The 15,950-nt window shown below is 40.6% G+C and overlaps 2 protein-coding genes and 1 pseudogene across 7 annotated transcripts in view; 1 reads left to right on the plus strand and 2 right to left on the minus strand.

Annotated features, from left to right (window-relative positions):
• OSTF1 (osteoclast stimulating factor 1) overlaps positions 1-15,950 on the plus strand; it is a 144,767-nt gene that overhangs the window by 61,101 nt on the left and 67,716 nt on the right. The gene's annotated exons all lie outside the window — the stretch shown is intronic.
• The window catches only part of NMRK1 (nicotinamide riboside kinase 1), a 28,803-nt gene continuing 13,545 nt past the window's right edge, over positions 693-15,950 (minus strand). For 2 of the 6 annotated variants that reach the window (XM_084987998.1, XM_003121961.5), the window contains 5 exons: positions 10,846-10,993; positions 10,698-10,769; positions 9,044-9,150; positions 7,234-7,317; positions 693-1,276 (listed from right to left, as the gene is read on the minus strand). In XM_084987998.1, coding sequence (XP_084844124.1) covers positions 1,245-1,276; positions 7,234-7,317; positions 9,044-9,150; positions 10,698-10,769; positions 10,846-10,993 — 443 coding nt within the window. In that variant the 3' untranslated portion in view covers positions 693-1,244. Of the gene's footprint in view, positions 1,277-7,233; positions 7,318-9,043; positions 9,171-10,697; positions 10,770-10,845; positions 10,994-15,950 lie in introns of all 6 variants that reach the window. The other 4 variants (XM_084988005.1, XM_084988018.1, XR_014822894.1 and 1 more) reach the window with 3 other exon arrangements.
• LOC146407061 (26S proteasome non-ATPase regulatory subunit 8 pseudogene) lies at positions 12,940-14,096 on the minus strand (annotated as a pseudogene).

Here is a 15,950-nt window from a genome sequence, read left to right on the forward strand (position 1 = left end):
TATAAAGAATGTTTAAAGTTAGTAATATTTTATATTTGTAAGGACTGAGAATATGATCAATCTGTTTATTACTTTTAAATAACAAGTTGGGGGAGTTCCGGTCGTGGCGCAGTGGTTGACGAATCCGACTAGGAACCATGAGGTTGCGGGTTTGGTCCCTGCCCTTGCTCAGTGGGTTAACGATCCGGCGCTGCCGTGAGCTGTGGTGTAGGTTGCAGACGCGGCTCGGATCCTGCGTTGCTGTGGCTCTGGCGTAGGCCGGTGGCTACAGCTCTGATTCAACCCCTAGCCTGGAAATCTCCATATGCCACGGGAGCGGCCCAAGAAATAGCAACAACAACAACAACAGACAAAAGACAAAAAGTCAAAAAAAAATAAAAATAAATAAATAAATAACAAGTTGATCAATAATTTAAACTCCAGCATTGAATGAGGCCTCAAAAAATTATACAATAATACAGATGTTCTCTTTGTGCTTTTCAGTGCAAGTCCCCTGTACTGCATATCACTGAAGTAACTGTAACTTATTTCTGTGATTTAAGATTGTTGGTTTGACAAAAAACAAAAGGCAAACACAAAAAACCTTATATGTAACAAAGTATCAATATTAGTGATACAAATGATTCAGCAGTTTAGTACACATACCAAAAACAGTAACAGAAGCAGTAAGGACAAAACACACACAAAAGAGATACTGTTGCAAATTATAGATTTATTCAGTATGACTGCTACTCTGTGTAATCCCATTATTTGTGGGAGGTGAGCATTGTTATGGGATGGTAAACAATATTTAAAAAAAATTAAAAGTAGAAAAATATCAAGAGCGCATTGAATGTAAGGTAAGTTTTATGATACTTGATATATCTGACACATATAGACACATACACACAAATGCACACATCAATAGATTACATATATACTGGATTATGTTCTATATCTTATTTCCTACTCTGGGTGCCATTCTGAAAAGTTTGACAATCACTGGTCTAAAGACATTGACTCACTAATTGTGACTATTATGCACTATCTATGCACTTCTCTGAGTGAGAACAACTCATTAAGGTAAATTCCTGTCTGCTGTCATGGAGAACTACTTACTATTTCATGTGTTAAGGAAATCACGTGTGATAGACCAAACAGAAAAACAAAACAACAGCTGTCACTGTACCAAAGTACACATTGTATCTTGGTTCAGGTTCCTTGAATATATTCCTTTGAAATTCCTAATTCACTCCAGGAAGGGTTTAGTGCATTCCAACTGTTGTCACTTGCAGACCTTGAGAATAATTACAAATAAAAAGAAATTAGTGGAGAATTTCAATTCTCATTTTATTAAATCTTGACACATTTTAAGGATGTTTATGATTACAGTGATTATGGGGCCAGAAATGCTGGTTTTCTGTAAAGAATTAAGTAGAACCCAAGTCTCATTCTTTTAATCCTGGTGTTAAATTTAAGTCTAATTTCAGATATCAGATATCCAATATCATTTGCAATTGATATAATAATCATGAATTCTAGGAATGAAATAATTTGAGAACTAGAAGAGTATCACAAAAGATGGCTGGTATAATAAAATTCCTATTTTGGTGTGTTATTCTTGATTGAGGAAAGAAGTATTCTTACCTTTAATCTTTTTTATTAAAGTAAGGAAGCCTAGCTAATTACTCGGTGACTTTAGAATAGAAATTCAATGATAAGCCTACCACATACCTTTTTTTTTTTTGTCTTTTTGCCTTTTCTAGGGCCGCTGCCCTGGAATATGGAGGTTCCCAGGCTAGGGGTCTAATCGGAGCTGTAGCCACCGGCCTTCGCCAGAGCCACGGCAACGCAGGATCCGAGCCGAGTCTTAGACCTACACCACAGCTCATGGCAAGGCTGGATCCTTAACCCACTGAGCAAGGCCAGGGATCAAACCCACAACCTTATGGTTCCTAGTCGGATTCGTTAACCACTGCGCCGAGACAGGAACTCCCTATCATATACTTATTACACAGTTCATGCTGGAAAAGCACAACTTTTTTAGCATTTAATTTTTTTTTTTTTTAGATGGCCGAACCCATGGCATACAGAAGTTCCTAGGCCAGGGATTGAATCTGAGCTGCAGCTGCAACCCACACAACATCTGGGGCAGTGCCAGATCCATTAACCCACTGAGCCAGTCCTGGGATCAAACCTGTACCTCTGCAGCGGCAACCTGAGCCCCTGCAGTCCAGTTCTTAACCCACTGTGCCACAGCAGGAACTCCAGTATTTAATCTTTGAAGCACATAAAATATAAATATATTCTTTGACCAAGTAATTACTACTTTTGGAAATTTTTAATATAATTCAAGAAGAAGAAAACCAGCAATAAGTGCAATTTTTTGTTTTTTGTTTTTGTCTTTTGTCCTTTTAGGGCTGCACACATGGCACATGGAGGTTCCCAGGCCAGGGGCAGAGCTGTTGCTAATGGCCTAGAAGCCAGAGCCACAGCAATGCTAGATCTAAGCTGCATCTGCTACCTACACCACAGCTCATGGCAATGCTGGATCCGCAACCCACTGAGCGATGCCAGCAATAGAACCTGCAACCTCATGGTTCCTAGTTGGATTTGTTTCTGCTGTGCCACAACGGAACTCCAAGCACAGACATTTTTATAGCATGTTATTTGCCAATGTGAAAAACTTTCTAACAACACTATCCAGGGAGTTCTGTTGTGGCTCAGAGGTTGTGGGTTTGATCCATGGTCTCACTCAGTGGGTTAAGTATCTAACGTTGCCATGAGCTGTGATGTAGATGGCAGACATGGCTCAGATCCTGTGTAGCTGTGGCTGTGACATAGACCGGCAGCTGTAGCTCTGATTTGACCCCTAGCCTGGGAACCTCCATATGCCGCAGGTGAGGCCCTAAAAAAAGAAAAAAACAAAACAAAACCAAACCACTATCCAACAACTGGGAAATGGCTCAATAATTTTATGTAAATTTTATTATACTACATAATTCTACTACTATTACTTTATAATTGAAAACTATATTTTAAATTCAACATAGGAAAATATCCCCCCAAATTCATTTGATTATTAAATTTTTTTGCAATTTTTGTTCCTTTGATTTGACATTTTCTTCTGCAGTAAGATGTCAATGTCAAGTCTTTTAATTTACTTTTAATAAGAAAAACAGAACTCAGCTTTGAATTAACTGGGAGAGGTTTTTTTTTTTAAATTCAGTTTCATTATATAATGGGCACATAAAACTTATTAAATATTAAAAACAGAAATAAACATGGCAATTAACCATGTAAACCATGTAACCATATAAATGAGGGAATAGCAAAAACACTGGATATGTACTTATTAAAATGTTAACAGTGATGATTGGTGAGAACATAGGTGATTATTTTCTCCCTTTTGCTTTCATATTAAAATTTAAAAATAATTATCATGTTTTTATAATGAGATAAAAATAAACATTTTTTAAGGGAGTTCGAATGTTCCTGGTGGCCTGACTATCTTGTCATAGGGAGAATAGGTAATGGTAAAATTTTGCCTCAAAATCTGTATTTAAATAAAGATTAAGCATATAAGTTTATAAACTTACTCTCCTGGGTCATTTGTCTTATTAATACTTAAATTCAATCTTTGTTGTTTCCCTTTCATTATTAATACTTGGAAAATGATTATGAGTTTACATGCTTAGAATGGAAAATTATATAAGAGTTTATGAGATGCTATAAGAAACCTGAGGTGTAGTCAATTGAAATGTTTGACAGGCCTCACAGCTAACTCATTCCCATACTGAGGGTTAAAATCAGGCTATGCTGAGGATCCCTCCAGGCTGGCTTTGCTAGGGCACTGTGGCTGGACGAATTGGGAAAGGTGATGGGTTACTATAAATAATGCAGTAACTTATTTATACAACTGGGAAAAAATGAACATAGATCCTGGGGCAGGAAAAGCTGATCTTCTTTGGATTTTATGTCTCTTCAACCATTTCTGTTATGATTTTTTTCTTTTTTATCTTTATCCAATATCGAGATTACAAGTAAAATAGCCACACAAAGGAATATTTCCTCATAAATCTCTAGGATGTAGGCAAGGAAAGAGGAGGGTGTCACATACATGGAAATGTAATTTCCTGTGGGTTTTCAGCACCCGTCTAAACATGCCAGCTATTCTTGGGCCTTGGACCTGATGGCAAAAGCTGGCATTTGGTATGGAATTAGCTGCAGTTTGAACTGCATGATCAAGGCTCCTTCATTTTTATCAGCAGGTAGATCACGAGGCCAGACATTGGCATATGACTTCAGTCATTAAAGGAGCATTGGACTTCAGCAATAGCCATTATTGAGAGGATAGAAAAGTATAGGTGGCCAATTGCTGAAACACTGCTCTAAGTATCTTACCAGGGAAATCAAGGGAGCCAGTATAACTGAACAGGGCCCTGTGGGGCTCCTGGGCACAAAGGCCTTTCTGTGTCCCCCATTTCTTACTCTTAGAAAATGGGCCTTATTCAGCTTCCATAGCTTTCCCTGAGCTCCATGGGACAGGCTCAGACAGTTGTTGATCAGTGAAGGAAGGGGATGCAAAGACAAGGGAGGAACAGTCAAGAAACAATAATACAGGCATTCCTGTCATGGCTCAGTGGTTAGCGAAACTGACTAGGAACCATGAGGTTGCGGGTTCGACCCCTGGCCTTGCTCAGTGGGTTAAAAGATCCAGTGTTGCCATGAGCTGTGGTGTAGGTTGCAGACGCGGCTCGGATCCTGCGTTGCTGTGGCTCCGGTGTAGGCCAGTGGCTACGGCTCCAATTTGACCCCTAGCCTGGGAACCTCCATATGCCTTGGGAGCGGCCCAAGAAATGGCAAAAAGACAAAACAAAACAAAACAAAAGTAACAACAATACAGCCTTGGGGCAGGATCCTGGTTCTCTCTGACGGGATATACCAACTGATGTATGCAGCTTATACACTTAAGAGAAGAGTTATATTCCTTATGCTTCTTTTAGGCATGAATACTTTAAAACTGAACAGATTTGAGTACTCCCTGGTCCTTTCTCTGGCTTAATTGCATCCTAAACACAATCACCCATAAGATAAAAGATTAGGCACCCTAAACACAAGTGCCTGTGGGTTAAAGATTATTAGCACACAATATTTTTTTCAGGAACTCTCCTAGTTTGTTCTAATCTCTGATCAATATGCCTTTTCCCAAGTACTATTATTCTAGGTAATAACCCAGAAGACCACCATCACGATCATGCTGAGAGTGACTTCTGAGATTGACATTTAGATGACTAAAATTCCCCCAAAGAAAGAAGATGCGTGTCTGCCCCAATCCTGATTCCTATCTGAAAACTTGTTTTTCTCCTTTTTACTATAAAACTCCCTGCAATTCCTCCCAATGGGCAGCACAACTTCAAGGCATTAGCCTGCTGTGGCCTCCTTTGCTTGGCAAAGCAATAAAAGTTTATCTATTTCTCCTTCACCCCAAACTCTGTCTCTGCATTTCTATTCAGCACTGGTAAACAAAGACCAAGTTTCAGCAACACCAAGAACTCTCAGAAAATCGGCTCTGGCTCAGATGCTATTATTTACAAAGGCTGAACCCCTCTCTTCACTGCACACCTCTGTATCCACTTATGCTGGTACCTGAGCTTCATGAGAGCTCTGCCTTTCATCAGAGTAACACATGGCAAGGGTGAGCAGGCATACCTAGCAAGGATTTTAAGTTCCACTTACAGGAAGAAATTTTAATATGGTGTTGAAATATCTTTAAATAGGTCCATGCCTACGTGAAGGGCTGATCCTGAAATTGGGAGCAGGATCAATGAGCTGCCTGGTGGGGCTCAGATCTCTAGAGCCCTCAGACAGGAATTTACTGAGGGCATAGGAAATTTAATTGTTATCGAGAGATGATGACATTTGGATGAGGGTAGCTGCTTCTCACCCAGAAAGCATATAATAGTCTTCACTGCCAAAGTGACACACAGTGTCTTCTTTTGAGCCAGCTGATGATTGCATTTTGCATGTTAGCCATGAAAATCCTTTTAGTTCACATAGTTCTAATGAAATAGCTGGATTGATAGTTTTGTTTTCCCAGAATGCATTGTTATCCTTTTTGTTTTTTTAACTGAGGCTAGCAGACCTAGGAGGATAGTACTCTCAAAAGACATCATGTAGAGTTCCTATCATGGCTCAGTGGTTAACAAATCCGACTAGGAACCATGAGGTTTTGGGTTCGATCCCTGGCCTCACTCAGTGGGTTAAGGATCCAGCGTTGCTGTGAGCTGTGGTGTAGGTCACAGACATGGCTTGGATCCCAAGTTGCTGTGGCTCTGGCGAAGGCCAGTGGCTACAGCTCTGATTAGACCCCTAGCCTGGGAACCTCCATATGCTGTGGATGTGGCCCTAGAAAAGACAAAGAAAGAAAGTGAGAGAGAGGGAGGGAGAGAGAGACAGACAGAGACAGACAGAGAGAGAGAGAGAGAGAGAGAGAGAGAGAGAGAAAGAAAGAAAGAAAGAAAGAAAGAAAGAAAGAAAGAAAGAAAGAAAGAAAGAAAGAAAGAAAGGAAGGAAGAAAGGAAGAAAGAAAAGACATCATGTCTGTCACTGGAGAGAGACTAACTTCAAAAAAACCCAAACAGAAAATAAAACTGAGGCAGAAACATGAGAACCCTATTTAACCTCCTTAATCCAGTTGAGCCTGAAGCCACTGCCACCCCTATACTTTCTTTCTGCTTAATCCAGACTTAGAAGGATTTCCGTCTCTTGTAAAATATATTATCTGATATGAAAACCTTAAACACTCAATAAGTAGTTTTTAAAATCTTGTACTTATTTTTGAGATATTTGGGAAATAGAAGTCAATTTAAAAAAATCTTTAAGAGGAATAAAGGAGAAAGGGAACTTTACACATACTGAAACAAGATCATTAGCATTTTACCTTCACTTGACTCAAAGGATAATTTCAGTCCCATTGAAAGCATAGCCATTTACTAAAAAATTTAAAGTAAATAACAAATATCATTAAGAGATGTAACAAAGGGTGAATGTTTTCAAATATTCAAGTAATCATGTCTCCAATAGTCAAGTCCCTAGACCCATTCAGTTTCTGATTCTGAACTATCTTCAAAGCAATGGATGAATGGATATAATCACTCCTACATTAGCATTCTGGTGTGCCATTCTAGAGTATGTAATGAACGATTCTTCTGACTGTTCCTTCACAGTCCACTTTGACCGGACAATACTTACACTTTTGCTTTGTTAGTTCTTGTACTAGATCTTCATACACTTGGGCAAAGAGGTCCTCTTCAGATTTTGTTCCATCTAGGTAAACTGGGAAGGGGAAAAGAGAGCAGTTCAAATGCTAACAGGCTTATTAAAATGGGATGATTATTCTGGCATGTGGCATCTCTTGAGAAAACCAATAGATTTAATAAAAGACTCAGGAATATACCTTAAAAAGAAATGAAGCACCATTAAAGAGAGAAGTATATCATAGCCAGGTATAATAGGTAAGAAATTTTTGGTTTATTACAGAGAAATTAAAACTAGTTGATAGGAATTTTTTTTTTAAAAAAATAAAGAAACAGAGTAAAGTGGCATTGTGTATATGGCACCTTGGGAGCAATGAAGAGATGTCTTCTCAAAATAATTATTTAAAATAGTTCTCAAACTAATTTATGCATCAGGATCACCTGTGAAGCTTCTTAAACCATGTTGGGGGTGGAGGGTGAGGGTATGTGAGTTCTGTCACATGCGTACTGAATCTGAACTCTCCAAGCCCAAGAGATAATATATTTCTAACAAAACTGGCATAGTCAGTCTGGGATAAAAAACAGAGATTATGTAGGTCAAGGGAAGGAGAGGGCCTTCTAGTCAAAAAACTGTACAAGTAAGAAGGTAGGAAAGAACTTTGCCTTTTAAGAAAAAGATGCTCAGGAGTTTCTGTTGTGGCTCAGGGGGTTAAGAACCTGACTAGTAGACATGAGGACATGGGTTTGATGCCTGGCCTTGCTCAGTGAGTAAGGATCCAGTGTTGCTGTGCGCTGTGGTACAGGTCACAGATGCAGCTTGGATCCTGAGTTGCTATGGCTATGGTGCAGCCTTAAAAAGACCAAAAAAAAAAAAAAAAAGGAACCATATAGAGATGGGATTTTAGAGCAAGGCTATGCCTTCGTCTTTAGAGGCCTTGAGGTCTGGCTGTTTGGATATCATCTGAAGGGCTGGAGACTCTGAAGGTGTTTAAGCAACCTAGGAGAATGTTAGACTTGCGTTTTATTTTATTTTATTTCTGTTTTGGGGGTGAGGTTATGGCTGTACCCACAGCATATGGAAGTTCCCAGGCTAGGTGTCGAATCAGAGCTGCAGCTGCCAGCCTGGCAGCTCAGTGTCACAGTATTCAGCACAGCTAGAAAGGACAAGCTTTTGCAGCTAGTGTGTTTAACATCTGCTTCTCTGACAGACTGTTGGTTCATAAGAGTAGAGACAGAGTCTGCCTTATTGTCTTGAGATCACCAGGGCAGTGCCTCTTACAAGGAAGGTGCTCAATCAATACCTATTGAATGAATGAATGACCATCTAAAAGTTGACAAACTTTGACAAAAGTCATGGAGAGAGAAATAGAAGCCAGGAGAACCAGTGTGGAAAAGAGGGAGCCATGAATGTTCTGGCTTAAAATGTCCCTTTATAGGAGTTCCTGTCATGGCTCAGTGGTTAACGAACCCAACTAGCATCCATGAGGATGAGGGTTCGATCCCTGGCCTCACTCAGTGTGTTAAGGATCTGGCATTGCCATGAGCTGTGGTGTAGGTCACAGACATGGCTCAGATCCTGCATTGCTGTGGCTGTAGCATAGGCTGGTGGCTACAGCTCCGATGAGACTCCTAGACTGGGGACCTCTATATGCTGCTGCTGTGGCCCTAAAAGACAAAAACAAAAAACAAAACTGTCCTTTTATAATATAATACATGAGAAAAATGCCTTGTAATGTCCTTTCTTTTGCGTACTTTGGGGCAATGACAAGTAAAAAGCCTTCCCTGGAGGGAAAAAGGGCACTTACCAATTTCCCATGAGATGTTCTCCATTTCTTGTCTGTGCTTTAGATACATGGGCCACACATGGCCATCAAAGTACCCAGGGGCGTCAGGAGGGTCATAGACCCTTGTACTATCAAAACACGTAGGAAACTTATGTTGACAGAAACACACAATCAATAAAATAAAATAATGGTCAGGATAATGGGGAAATCACTCAGAGATTAAGTCTCAACAGGATTAAGACTACATGCATTTTATTCATTTATTTATTTATTTATTTATTTATTTTTCTTCTTTTTGGCTGTGCCTGCAGCATATGGAGTTCCCGGGCTGGGAATCAGATTCAAGCCATAGTTTTGAACTATGCCGCAGCTGTAGCAACACTGGATCCTCAACCCACCACACAGGGCTGGTGATGGAACCTGGAACCTGGGTCTTGGCATTGCAATTCCCATTGTGCCACAGAGGGAACTCTTATTTATTTATTTATTTTTGTCTGTATACACAGCATGTGAAAGTTTCCAGGCCAGGATTAAACCTGCACAACAGCAGTGACCCAAGCTGCAGCAATGTTAGTGCCAGATCCTTAACCTGCTGAGCCACCAGGGAACTCCAAGACTACGTATTTTAGATTCGATGCCAGTTACAAAGATAACACAATGGACTTAGTCCTTTGAGCTAAAAATGAACTCTCGGGAGTTCCCGTCGTGGCGCAGTGGTTAATGAATCCAACAAGGAACCATGAGATTGCAGGTTCAATCCCTGGCCTTGCTCAGTGGGTTAAGGATCTGGTGTTGCCTGAGCTGTGGTGTACATCACAGATGCAGCTCGGATCCCGCATTGCTGTGGCTCTGGCATAGGCCAGTGGCTACAACTCCGATTCGACCCCTAGCCCGGGAACCTCCACATGCTGTGGGAAGCGGCCCTAGAAAAGGCAAAAAGACAAAAAAAAAAAAAAAAAAAAAAGAACTCTGTAAGTCATTGACCACCATTCAGAATTATTGTTTTTCCTCTCTAGTGAGGAAAATTTAATACTTATAAAAGAATTGAAAGGAGTTCCCACTGTGGCTCAGCAGGTTAAAGACCAGATGTTATTTCTGTGAGGATGTGGGTTTGATCCCTAGCTTCACTCAGTTGGTTATGGATCTGGCATTGCTATAAGCTACAGTGTAGGTCACAGATGAGGCTCAGATTCAGTGCTGCCCTGGCTGGCTGTGGCGGAGGCTAGCAGCTGAAGCTCCGATATGATGCCTGGCCCAGGAACTTCCATATTCCAGAGGTGCAGCCATAGAAAGAAAATAATTGAGAGACAAATATGAATGTAGTGACAGAGATATTGATACACTGCATTAAGCTTTAAACTAATCGGTCTTCTCTGTGGCTAGAGCACAATACAGGCCCCCTAATTTAAAATCATAATCAACATGGTGTGCCTTCACATGAAGATTTAGGAGAGATGAGCCAAAGAGCCTGTACAAGGGCGTTTTCCTAGCAAGGAAATTTACATAACTCCATATGGATAACCATTTATGGAAAAAGGTCTTGCTCTTTGTGTAAAAGAGCTGAGGTTTCCCTTGCTTGAAAAATGACATATTCACATTGCTCAGTAATGTTTCCTTGTTTTTCCTGAAGTTTGTCTTTTGAATTACAATCCACAGAGGCAATTTCAAAACTCACCTCCTCCTCCTCTTACATTCTTCATACGGAATGGTCAAAAAATACATTCTATTCCATATATGGTCAAGGGGCCTAAAAGAACAGCATATTTAGTGCACAAAGTTTTTTCCCCATTCATTGAGTCAATATGAGCGTGAGGAATGCTTACTTATAATTAAAGAGAAGGAAACCTTCGATAATTAAAATGGGAATTTCCTCAATGCTTCTCCAGTCTGTTGATACCAGAGAGTGTGAAGGGCTTTCCATCCAGCAGGAAATAGCAGACATCATTTCTTCCATGTTCAGCGCTTCAAGCACTTTAAACAAACATACAAAAATATGAATTCAATAGACGTTCGCATTGTGGCACAGCAGAAACGAATCTAAGTGGTAACCATGAGGTAGTGGGTTTGATCCCTAGCCTTGCTCAGTGGGTTAAGGATCTGGCATTGCTGTGAGCTGTGGTGTAGATGGCGGATGCGGCTCATCTGTGTTGCTGTAGCTGTGGTGTAGGCCAGCAGTTGTCGCTCCGATTCGACCCCTAGCCTGGGAACCTGCATATACCATGGGTGCGGCCCTAAAAAGCAACAAAATAAAACAAAACAAAAATATGAAATGGACAGAACAAAAGTTTTGTGCTGTGGCTTTTTACAATGAGTACATCCAATGGTACATAATACTTACCCTTCAAAACACCTAATTAATACATATTTTATTTTTTCTTTTTTAGCTGCTCCAAGGCATATGGAGTTCCTGGGTCAAGGATAAGACTGAGCCACAGTTGTGATCTACACCACAGCCGTGGCAACGCTGGATCCCTAACCCACTGTGCTGGGAAGGGATCAAATACACATCCTGGTGCTGCAGAGATGCTGCCGATCCCGTCATGCCACAGCAGGAACTCCAACAAATACTTTAGACAGCAAATATAAACTCTAATATTGATAAGTTGGTATGTTTGATATACTATGGAAAATTTTAAACATATACAAGAGTGGAGTGTAGAGGACAGTGAACTCCCAAATCCCCATAACCAGCTTTAGTTTTGACAATCATAAACTCCTTGCTTTATTTATAAGTTTTACTCCCCCTTGACTATATAAAAGTTTAACATTTTTGGATGACTATTATTATTATCTATAAATTAGTTTGAAAGATAATGACACATTGGGGAAAATACCTACAATGTATTTGGCAAAGAACAGATATGTTTAATATTTAAAGATTAAACAGGTATGTTTAATATATAAAGAGCTCTTACAGACAAATAAGAGGAGGAAAATCACTAAAAGAATTTACAAAGGATACAAACATGCAATTTTCAAACTCAAAAATGTGCAAACTTTTAGATCCTACTTGTTAATTCTAGAAAAGTACCTTATGACAGGGATTCCTAAAGTGTGGTACCTAGACCAGCAGCCACAGCATCACCTGAGAACTTATTCTCTGCTCCACTCCAGAACTAGTGAATTGAGTCATCTGGGCTTAGAGGGTTTTATGGAAGGTTTTAAAATTATGAATTAACTCATTTAATAGATATAGTGCTATGTAAGATTTTATTCTTGTGTTTGTTTTGGTAAGTTGCATTTTTCTAGGAGATTGTCAATTTTGTTTTCAAATTTATTTGCATGAAATTGTTCACAATATCATCATCTTTTAAATATTTGTAGGATTTGTAGTTATATTAATTCTTGTTTTTGATATTTATAATTCATGCCTTCCGTATTTTTTTTTTTTTTTCCTTTTTAGGGCCGCACCTGTGGCATATGAAGGTTCCCAGGCTAGGGGTCGAATTGGAGCAACACCTACCAGCCTACACTATAGCCACAGCAATGCCAGATTGGAGCTGCATCGGCGACCTACACCACAGCTCATGGCAACACTGGATCCTTAACCCATTGAGTGAGGCCAGATATCAAACGCACAACCTCATGGTTCCTAGTCTGCTGTGCCATGATGGGAACTCCCGCCCTCTCTATTTTTCTTTTTTCTTTTTTTTGCCATTTCTTGGGCCGCTCCCACGGCATATGGAGGTTCCCAGGCTAGGGGTCAAATCGGAGCTGCAGCCGCTGGCCTACACCACAGACACAGCAACACAGGATCCGAGCCATGTCTGCGACCTATACCACAACTCACAGCAACACCGGATCCTTAACCCACTGAGCAAGGGCAGGGATCGAACCCACAACCTCATGGTTCCTAGTCGGATTTGTTAACTACTGAGCCATGATGGGAACTTCTCTATTTTTCTTGATCAGTCTTACTAAACCTGTTTGAGGAACACTCAGATTCTTCAATGTAGGTTTAGGTCTTATGCCAAATTTGAAGTATTTTTTTTTTTTTTTAAAGAGAGAAAATGTCAATCCACATTTATTGGAGGAAACTCTGCACTGCAACTGCTTTAAATAACGTGAGCCCTGCCCCACCCCAGACAATCATCTCCAGCTGCCAGGCGTACTTGATGACCTGTTTGGCCAGCTCTGAAGAGGAGATGGTGGTATCTTCTGGGTTCTCCTGCTGGCTGACAAAGCTGTAGTAGTTGTTGAGGCCCAGGATCCACCCTCGCTTCCTGGCATAGTCCGTCATCTTTTTGGGTGTGTTGAAGAAGAGGGTCTGAGTGGCCTCAGTGAGGAGGATTTTTTCATAGGCCTTCTCGATGCAGCCAGCAATCTCGTCCCTGATAGTGTCAAACAGGATGTCAATGAAGAATGTACAGCTCTCTACAGGGATGTTTCCTTTGGCCAGGAACACCTTATTGTAGCTGCCCTCCATCAGGTATTGCTCCAGGGACACCGGCTGCTTGATGTTATACATTGGTCTGGATGTCCTTGGCAGGTGGCCACTCCAGCTCTGTGTGGAACTCAGCTACCTGGTGCTGAGACAGCAGGAAGACGAGGTTGAGCCCCAAGAGCTGGTGCATATAGGCTGACTCTGGGAGCTATTCGTAATCAAAGTAGCAACACTTGAGCTGGACCATGTACCGCTAAAAGGAGGGGATGTCCTTGTGTAAGCTACTCCACTGGGCCCCAATCTCTAGTATGTCATGGGGCAGAATGAGCTGCTGTTTGGTCAGTTTGGTCCCTGTGGTTGGCAGGAAGTTGAGCTCCAACAGAACCAGCTTGAGACGGCCCAGTTCTTCACTGCATTTGCTAAGATTGGGGCTTTCATGGTTCCACTTGCCCTTGAGTTGTTCGTACATGCTGGCTGCGGCCTGCAGGACTGGGCCCAAGGCCACTGCAGGCCCCCAGCTCGAGCCACCCGCCACCTCGTTCACTGTTGTGACTGCCATCTTCCGTGATGTGGCAAACGGCCCCCAAATTTGAAATATTTTAAACCATTAGTTATTTGAATAGTTTTCAGCACCACGCTCTTTCTCCTCTCCTTCTAAGCCTCCAATTATATGAATGTCAGACATTTTGTTGTTATGGCACATTTCTATTCATATCTTTTCAGTCTATTTTCTCTCTTTTGTTCAGATTAATTTCTCTTGTTTTCAAGTTCTGTCATATTTGTACTGCTGTTAAGTCCATCCAGTGAGATTTAAAATTTCAGTTATTGTATCAGTTTTCAGTTCTAAAATTTCTAGTAGGTTCTTTTTCACATCTTCTCTTTCTTTATTGAGGCTTACTAACTTTTCACTGATTCAGGAATGGTCATGGGAGTTCTCACTGTGGCACTATGGGTTAAGAATTTGACTGCACTGACTTGGGTTGCTGCTGAGGCAAGGGCTTGATCCCTGGCACAGTGAGTTAAAGGGTCTGGTGTTGCTGCAGGTGCTGTGTAGGTCATAGCTGTGACTTAAATTCAGTCCCTGGCCTGGTAGCTTCCATAAGCCACAGGTACAGCCATAAAAAAAGTCAAAATTGCTCACTGAAGCTTTTTAATGGATGCTGCTTTAAAATTTTTGTCAGAATTCCAATATCTGTGTCATCTTGGTGTTGGTATCTAATTATCTTTTCTCATCTAAATTGAAAATTGCTTGGTTCTTAATATGACAGGTGATTTTCAGTCTTATCCTGGAAATTTTGAGTATTGTGCTATGAGGCTCTGGATCCTATTTAATCTTTTTTTTTTTTTTTTTTTTTTTTCAGGCAGTCACCTTGCTTAGATGTAGTATGAAGGCCTGGGTGGTGTGGATATTAAGCTGTCTGCCAGCCCTCACCTATACTGAGATAGAGTGGCTGTTGGAGGAGAAAAAGGAAACCAGGGTGCAAGTATGGTCTCATTGCAGCTCAGTGAGGACAGAAGTTCAGCTCTCCACTGGGTCCTGCTGACAGTAGTTGACACTACCTGGTTAAAGAAAGGGGAGTGCCAACTAGCACCACCTCACACTGCCTTATTCTGTCTCTTTGCTGCCAAGTAAGTGTGGAAGTTCACTTGCCTGTTTGGCACCACTGATATGATCCTTACAATAATGTACAAAGCCAACCCACTGTGCCTTGGTGGTGCTGATGGGTCCACAAGTCTAGCCCTCCACTTGTCCCTGCTAACACCATGAGGGGAAGTTCATTTTTTCTTATGTTTGGCTAGAGTAAAGTAGATATTATCAAAATAACTTTCTGTTCTGCAGGGCACCCTTTTTCTAGTCCTATGACTTTAGGGAACAGGTTTCTTGGGGGTTTTGTGTATAGCTAATGATGATTCTATGTTTTATACTTCTCTATCTCACCTTTCCAGGTATGTCAGTGATTAAAAAAAAAAAATGGAAAAAAAGGTCCAGGTAATTCACAGCTCTGTCATTCCTCAAGTTCCAAAGTCCCTAGTCAGTCTGCTCTCCTCATCTTTCAGAGCCTTTCCTTATTTGTTGTATCCCATCCAGGGTTTTCAGTTATAAGAGGCAGGAATAGCAAGGAATGGGGCCAAGCCATCTTGGCTGACACCAGAAGTACGACTAGTTTTAGTATATTTTCATTATCATTCAAGTACAAATATTTTCTGATTTTCATTGTGATTTATTCTTTCACCCATGGGATATACAGAAGTGTTTTGCTTCAGATAAAATGTGACAATGTCTGGGGTTTGCCTCAAAATTACATAGAAGGATAAGGTGGGTGAGAGTATAGAAAAAATATAGTTGGCCAAGAGTTCATCAATTTTAAAGCATGGATGGTGAATTCATAAGAGTTCACTATACTTTCTTGCCTCCTTTTGTATATGTTTAAATTTTTCCATAAGAAAAAGTTTATAAAAATTATAAGAAAGATACTGATTAATTTTCAAACACTTGGGAATTTTCTACTTACTCTTTTGCTATTGACTTCTAATTCAGTTCTC

Source organism: Sus scrofa, chromosome 1 (genome assembly GCF_054392235.1).
Source record: "Sus scrofa isolate SSC_HxYL_T2T_F1_AM1 chromosome 1, Sscrofa_HxYL_maternal_Yorkshire_Landrace_v2.0, whole genome shotgun sequence".
Lineage (NCBI taxonomy): Eukaryota > Metazoa > Chordata > Mammalia > Artiodactyla > Suidae > Sus > Sus scrofa.